At 31.9% G+C, this 8236-nt stretch overlaps 1 protein-coding gene across 11 annotated transcripts; it reads left to right on the top strand.

The window, feature by feature from the left end:
- The first annotated feature begins 315 nt into the window (after window positions 1–315).
- LOC101246620 (putative late blight resistance protein homolog R1A-3) lies at window positions 316–6786 on the top strand. 11 transcript variants are annotated; one of them, XR_011220513.1, is made up of 5 exons: window positions 570–841; window positions 1382–3847; window positions 3935–5105; window positions 5233–5269; window positions 6594–6786. XR_011220513.1 is itself a non-coding variant. In XM_026030552.2 (3 exons), exons 1-3 carry the CDS (start codon window positions 1267–1269, stop codon window positions 5052–5054), a joined length of 3612 nt encoding a protein of 1203 aa, XP_025886337.1. In that variant the 5' UTR covers window positions 1252–1266; the 3' UTR covers window positions 5055–5106. The 11 variants fall into 11 exon arrangements, 1 of the variants encoding a protein (XP_025886337.1); XR_011220511.1 differs by lacking the exon at window positions 570–841 and adding an exon at window positions 1252–1292; XR_003246396.2 differs by lacking the exons at window positions 570–841; window positions 6594–6786 and adding an exon at window positions 316–470 and having other exon boundaries at window positions 5233–5518.
- The last annotated feature ends 1450 nt before the right edge of the window (window positions 6787–8236 follow it).

Raw genomic sequence — 8236 nt, 5'->3', positions numbered from 1 at the left:
AGGTTAAACGCATGTTAAAATTAGCTAAACATTTTACTCATTTATTTTATTTTATTTTTTTGAATATTTAAAATCATAAAATATATTTTAATATTTTTTATATATCTTTAATTTAAAATTACTTTTGACAATTTAGTGTCACAAATTTTATATGAAAGTCGTTGGATCGAGTTGCTTATATGCTGACAAGCTGAACACATGCAGAGGAAATAAATAAATGTATTCCTAATTAAATAAAAAAAGACTTGTGAATATAATTAATAAAAAAAATACGACTCAGAAATGAAATAAAAAAGGACTTAAGAATTAAGTACTGAATGATTAATTTTTTTTTTTCTAAAAAAAATGAATTATTGCCATATATTAATGTGGCCAGATCTCTAATAATACTTTCTTCATTTTTTCAAATATTTTCACGAAATAAACATCGAAGCTATCTAAGTTTAATTACTGGTAACAATCATATCCAGGTGAGAATTATTTAGCAATGATTTATTTTTTTCATTATCGTATCAATTTTAATTCTTTTGCTTACTCATTATATATTAAGTTTATTTTCCAATAATGACATACTTGTTTTATCCTAATGTTTGAAGAATTATGTTATTCTTTACGATTTGATCAACAATCTTTTTTTCTTTTGGCATTTATATATATTTACTTAAGCAATTTGAAACAAAGTCAATGATTCATATCATTGACTTTGTTCTCCACGTTTTAATTTCTAAAAGGATCTTCAAACTCCAGAGAAATGGATGCATCCAAATTGATCTTCCTCTCACAAAGGAAGGCGTCTTGTAACCTTTGATTCGCCGATAAACTTCGAACTCATCTCAAGCAGGTTTTGTTCACTTCGTTTAGAAAATAAGTTTGTAAGTTTCAATAGTTTGTTTCATGTAGGGGTTAATTTGGCCGGATAGTATACAGGTAGGAGTAAGTTTGGCCATGTAGAGTAATGAAGTAGACAATACTCGAAAGTAGCCTATTTTTTTATTATTTGCTATATGGATCATTGTAAACTACTGATTGATCTGATCAATGTAATCAGTTTAGTTTGGTATTAAATTTTTGTTAGTACTTGATTGACATTTGATGTAGCTATTGTTGGCATCCATATATGTTGTGTGATTTGCGCTTGCGAATTAGTACTTATAATATGTATGTTTGTGCATTGCTCTGAGGGTTGATACTTGCTTGATGTAGATGGAGGTCTGTTGTTTATTGACTATTTGATAACTTTTCAAATATGATAATTTTTTCATTTCCATGGGAAATTGTTTCCATGAGCTATTGTGAGTATGTTTAATTTTAAAAAGAATCATTCATTTTGGAAGACTATCAGAAGTTCAATACACTAATCTTCAATTATTTGCAAATTCAGTAGTATGTTGGATGAAGGGGATCCTGATCCTGATCCGGTAAGCATTCTGCAAACTATAGAAAATGAGCATGAGGACTTGACGGACGACAAAAGGAAGGAAATCAAGTTGATTAAGACAGAGCTATGGTTTCTGGGTAGATTTCTCCTGGGGCATTGGGAGTGCAGTAAATCCCTTCAAGTGCGGATTAGAAGTCTCTTGGTATTTGCAGAAGATCTTTATCGCTCTAACTTTGATGCTGATCCCTCTTACGTGCTACGATCGATAGAGCATTTCAATTACTTCATCCCAATAAATTATTGGGAATCAGAAGAAAGTCTAGTTCCTGTTACTACGCCTCTGAACCACGTACATATGCTGGCATACATAGACAATGTTGTACAGAATTTCAAGGACCTGCTGATTGTTCGCCTTGTCAAGCTGCCTGATGTACAGTCTCAAGTGGAATCAGTCGTAAAGGAGTTGAGAGCACTGAAGAAGTTTATCTTCTTTCTGGGAGAAATATGCATTTCAACAGAACAAATTAAATGCTGGCAAACTTTCTGGCTTCATGTCAGACTTGTGACTACCCGTGCAGCAATTTTGTTATACTTGCCTTGTTACGACAGATTTTCTCATATGATGCAGGATAACTTGATGTGCAGCCAGATAGTCTGCGATGACGAGCTCCTGAAATATATTTTAAAGTTATTATCATTCGGCAGCACTCATGTCAAACTGTACCTCAATAAAGCCGCAGATGAATTCATGGATTTTCTTCTGCACGTACACATGCAGTTAGGAGCGGATTCATGGACTTCAGATCAAAATTATACTTTTACTGAACAGATCAACTGTTTGAGAGCTCTGCTCAAAGAGTTACCATTGATTAACGACATTCAGGATGAGATGAGGATCCATTTCTTCAAGCGACTAGTGACACTGGTCATTCATGCTGGACTTACTGTCTACTCGGGGGGTGATTGGGACCAAAAAATGCTTCTTCTCTATGGCATGATTCGGTCCGTCAAAACAGAGATTTGCCACAAGATCCGAGAGTGGGTAACATCTCATTTGCCTAAGAATGATAAATTGGGCTTTTCCAATTGCCTTCTTGCTAGCTTGAAAGAGTTCCTGTCTGGTCATTCTGCTTCACTTGCTTCTGTGAAGGATCAAATCGAAGTAGTCCATGAGGAGCTTAAGTTTTTCGAGCCTTTCATCATGCGTCTAGCAGAACAAGCCAATAACAAGCATAACGAACTCCAAAATCTTGTTGGAAGAGTCATTGATAAGGCTTATGAGGTTGAGTACATACTTGATTCTTTTGCAATTAGTGATGTACCTCTTACTTTTCTTAGGATGTGGCTCTTGGAAATCATAAGGGAGATTGAGCTCATTAAGACTGAGTTGACTAAACCCAAGGAAAAAAATATGACAAGTGCCTCCCATGCTACCGACGGAGAACTGGTTGGTTTTACAGATGTCTGTAAAACTATAAGAGATCAACTAGTTGGAGGATCACAAGAACTGGATGTTGTTTCCATTGTGGGTATGGCTGGATCAGGAAAAACGACCCTTGCTCGAAGTTTCATCAATGATGATATAGTTGTTTCTCATTTTGATTTCTTTGCAGAGTGTCGTGTTTCACAAGAATACACACGTGAGGACTTGCTGTTTTCCATTTTGAGTTCTGCTAATTCTGGCCTCACTGATATTAGTAAAAGAGGTGCTGATATATTAGCTGATAGACTAAGAAAAACTCTATTGCCGAAAAGGTACCTCTTGATCATTGACGATGTGTGGGCAGTACAAGCATGGGACGATTTGAGATTATGCTTTCCTGAGGCCAAAAAAGGTAGCAGAATAATTCTGACGACCAGACTTAAAGAAGTTGCTACGTATGCTAAATGTGTCACTGAACCCATAAACTTGCGTAGTATGAAAGATTCAGAAAGTTGGTTGTTATTACAAAAAAAGGTATTTGGGGAAGAAATGTGCCCCGAAGAGCTAAAAGAAGTTGGGCAAAACATTGCGTTCAAGTGTAATGGGCTGCCACTTTCCATTGTTTTAGTGGCTGGTCTTCTCGCAAAGATTGACAAGACAGAAAGATGCTGGACGCGGATGGAATTAAGTTTTGGGGAAAGAGTGCAGGATGGCGCAAAGGATTTAGTAAAACTAAGTTATGAAGATTTACCTAACAAACTGAAATCATGCTTCTTATATTTTGGTGCATTTCTAGAGGACAGGGAAATTTCAGTGTCAAAATTAACAAGCTTATGGATTGCTGAGGAATTCATAAAAAACAATGAAGACAAGTGTTTGGAGGATACGGCAGAAGATTACTTGAGTGATCTTATTGGAAGAAACCTCATTATGGTATCGAAGAGGAGATCAACTGGGAAGATCAAAGCATGTCGCGTGCATGATCTAATGCTCGATTTCTGCAAGGAGAAGGCTAAGGAAGATAATTTCCTTTTGTGGCTGAAAAGGTATTACCTCTTTATATTTTTCTCTAAGTTTTGATTAATTAGGATTTTTTCTCTTACTCCTTATCCTACTTATATTCTTGATTCCAGGGATCGTGATTCTAATCCTCCGCGTTTTTATTCTGAAAGGCCTATGCACCGCCGTTTATCCTTTTATTCTAATCGGGATGATCTTTCTGAGTGGAGGCCATCATGTTCACATGCTCGTTCTATCTTATTCAGGGAGCTTAGTGATAATGCATGTTCATCAATGAGACATGCTTCTTTCATCTTTGGCAACTTCAAATTTCTCAGGGTGTTAGACTTGGAGGTGGTTGATGTAGATTCTTTTCCCACTGAACTTAATCAGCTAAGGTACCTTGCTGTTCAAACTACTAAGAATTCTATTCCATCATCTATTGAAAATCTTTGGAATCTTCAAACGTTCATAGTCAAAAGAAATGGAGGACAAGTATGGTTGCCAGATACTTTTTGGAAGCTGAGTAAGTTGAGATATGTTAGCATTAGTGATGGGGCGTTGTTTGCTTCGCGTGGTGCACAGGAATCCTGTGGTGGAAATTTCTTAAAGCTGGACAATTTGGAAACATTTTCCTCAATATATGTTTCCAGGGTGAACAATATGGAAAGGATGGTAAGAAGAACACCCAATCTTCGGAAGTTAAGATGTGTATTTACTGATTTAGGGCGTTGGGGAAAGAATGAAAATCGGTTTCCTGTATTAGACTCATTATCTCAACTTGAAACGCTAAAAGTGGTCTTTGTTGGTATCTCGGAGGTTGGTCCTTCAAGATTAAACTTTCCAGAGAATCTCAAGAAACTGACATTATGCAAATTTCCTTTGCCACCTGAGGAAATTTCAACCATTGCCAAACTTGTCAACCTTGAGGTACTTAAACTGCGACAAGTTGCCTTTGAAATGGGTGAATGGGAAGTACGAGATCAGGAGTTTTCTCAGCTCAAACTCTTGGAACTAGAAAATCTCAAACTCTCGAAATGGGAAGTGTCTGAGGAATCCTTCGATCGCCTTGAGAAATTGGTTTTGCATGGATGCTTACATCTCAAAGCTATCCCTGATGGTTTTCAGGACCTAAATTGTTTGCGATACATTGAGGTAAAATCATGCAGTGAAGATGTTGCCGACTCAGCTAGGATTATCAAAGAAACAAGAGAGGATAACGGCCAAAAATGTGACGTTAAAATCTTTTCTTAGCACTGAATGATTAAGGCTGCAACCTTTAGTTCATTTCCAATCTGATTGCAGGTACAATCTTAAACAAATACTGATGTTATTTTATCACTCATTTATGTTCCCTTGAATATGTTTTCTTGTTTGACATGCTCATACATATTCTGTTTAAAACTATGTTGTACTTCTTTTGTTATTGCAGCTATTGTTTGTTGTTGCCTGTTAAAGGTAGAGATAAGGTATGCGTACATTCTACCCTCTTCATACCCCATTTGCGGGATTATACTGTGTTTGTTGTGCTGTTATTGATGGTTGTATATCAGAGAGCTGTTTCATGTTATTTGTTATATATGCTTTTGGGGCTTGTTGCACTAGTAGTCTTATGAACTTTTCTGAATTTTATTTCCATTTTATGTTAAATGGATTGGTATATGGATTTTGTTAGTTGTGTTTTTATAAATGATTTAATACGTAAATATGCATTTTAACTTGGTTTCAGCCGACATCATGTTCTTCAATTTTGCGTGTGAATAATAAGTATGACACTCAAACTTGTACAAAGTTAAATAAAAAGATGCACATGCCCAACATGTCATGCATGATACACGCATGATATAAGTCGCGTGTGTCCACTTATTTAATTGTATACAAGGTTAAGTGTGTATTTTGACTGACCCACGCCATTTACACCTATTTAATGAAGTTGGTTGCATCATCCAACTATTATCGTATATACTATCATATATAATTGCAGATAGGTACTATAAGATATTATGGGATTATTATTATTATTCAGCAATTAATATTTTTGAAACACCAAATCTAATCAAGTGTAAATTCTTGTGAGGATGTTGGTAATCAAGTCCAAGAGCTGCTTAATTATGTCTCAGATTTGGGGACACATTAACATCAATTTTGCCGACACATCAAATACAATTACTGAAAAAATTAATTCTCTTCTTTGATTTAACCAAGATTTGTTACTTGGAGATTTGTGATTGTGACAAATATTAGGTAAATATTTATTGATATTTATGTTAAATCAATAGATATGAATTAGGACACAAGCGAGAGTAATTTTACTTAACTATAGTTAATTAGTAATTCATCTATTTATTTTTATTCTTATTCGTTCAATATTATTTTGATACATATATTATGAAGGCATAAATATAATAAGTATTTTACTCTTCAATGTAATATATTTAATGCTTTTGATATGCATTGAAAAATAACTATAGTTAATTGTAATAGAGGTAAATTAGAAATAAACTACCTCTTGATTTTAAAAAGTTATTGTCAATCAACTATTAATGCCTTAGTCACGATCTGAGTTTCAAATGATCAAACAAATCTTTGATTTTACTAGCCTTGATTAGTTCAATAGTTGACTATGATCTTTTTTTCTATATTTATCACATATTAGATCAAATAATATTCACTTTTGACATATTTTTATCAATGCAATTCTTTTTTATCTCTTTTTAAACACAAGTCACTCCAACAAAACTATAGTGTTGTACTTAACTAGCTGTAAATAAACATAATTGCATTTATTTGTAGGAAAAAAGCTTCAACTCTATGATGGTGCAAGTTATATTCTTGGCTGCTCTATGAGAATAATGGATGTAGTTCTGTGGATGAATTATCTCTCCTTTGATTATGTATCTCAAATTTAAATTTTGAGTATAAAAAAATACTTAAAAAATAATATTCTTTTTTAAATAAAATTTTACGTAACGTAAATTTTAATTAATCGAGTTTTAATACTTATCGTCCAATCACTTCAACTAGTTTCAAGTAGTACTGCTGAACTTCTACCCAAAACATAAGTGAATTTACAGCTTACACCTTGGAGCCGCAACATTTAATAGTTGTCATAATAACTAATAACTTCGTCATTAGAAAAAACAGTCTGAAATATATTTAAATTTTGATTATTTTATACATGACAAATTAATTTTTTTGAATTTTCCATTGATCTAGAATATAATATGCTCGAGAGGAAATTTTGTAATTCTTTTAGATGATAGAAACTTTAAAAATTATGATATTTTAAGTAATACATTTATATAAATATTCCTAATTAAGAAGCAACATATAAAAGAGTAAAATGCATCGAGTAAATGACTATAATTTTTATCATTCAGACTTAAAATTACTAACTACATGAATTTTTAAATATAAATGTTATTCATTCATATGTTATCCTTTAAGTGTTTTTTTAAATATTACAATCACTTAATATATTTCATTAAATATTAATAATTAAAACTTTTACCAAAAATTCTATATCTAAATGAGGCCGAATTAAATTATCGCTACATATATAGCCCCATTAATTTTTTAAGTTATTTTGACATGACAAAAAAAAAAAACAATCAAATACGTAGTAAAGTTATTGTGAAAATTACTTTTTGTTGAAATAGTACTCCACTTTTAATTCCGAATATCCACACTTTGCTATTCTAAATTCAGATAAAGTTATCCTTATATTAAAAATTAGATATTTTTTTAATGTCATTTTAACAATTAAAGATATTTATTATTATTTTTCTAATATTATATTTATTATAAGTAATTATATATAATATAATAGACAACATAATTTTTTAAAAATATAAATCAATAAAGATAATTTAATAAAACATACTCCTAATAAATACTTCTTAGGAGTTATTTTGTATGAGATATAAGATATAATAATCTAATGAATAAAATGCAGTTTTATTTATTCTGCATTTGATCGGAAGTATTAGACAATATTCTTATTATTATTTATCTCACTATTGATATATTAGTGATCAAATAAATTATCACATATAAATAATAAAATAACTTATCCCAAACTAACCTATCTCGAAACAAATGATCCCTAGCTAATAATATTTGTCAACAAGGGCCAACAAGAGTTCATTTCTTTCATGATAAACATATAATCATTTACCGTCGATTAAATTTCATAATCGGCCATAAAAAATAGGAAAAGTTACATATATTAATATATTTTAAAAAATAATTACTAATTTTAGCGATTTTTTTTGTTTTTACCATTTATAACAATGGATTGTTAAATCTGTAATATATATTAAAAGTAAATTACGTATGCAATAATATATATGAATTATAATTGTTTTTTGAAATGTATCATGTTTGTTTGGTAAAAAATTATCACATTGTATTATAAGTGTATTAAAATGTGTAAT

Source organism: Solanum lycopersicum, chromosome 4 (assembly GCF_036512215.1).
Source record: "Solanum lycopersicum chromosome 4, SLM_r2.1".
Taxonomy (NCBI): Eukaryota; Viridiplantae; Streptophyta; class Magnoliopsida; order Solanales; family Solanaceae; genus Solanum; species Solanum lycopersicum.
Note: the sequence above shows the minus strand (reverse complement) of the source record. Positions and strands in the feature narration are given on the sequence as shown.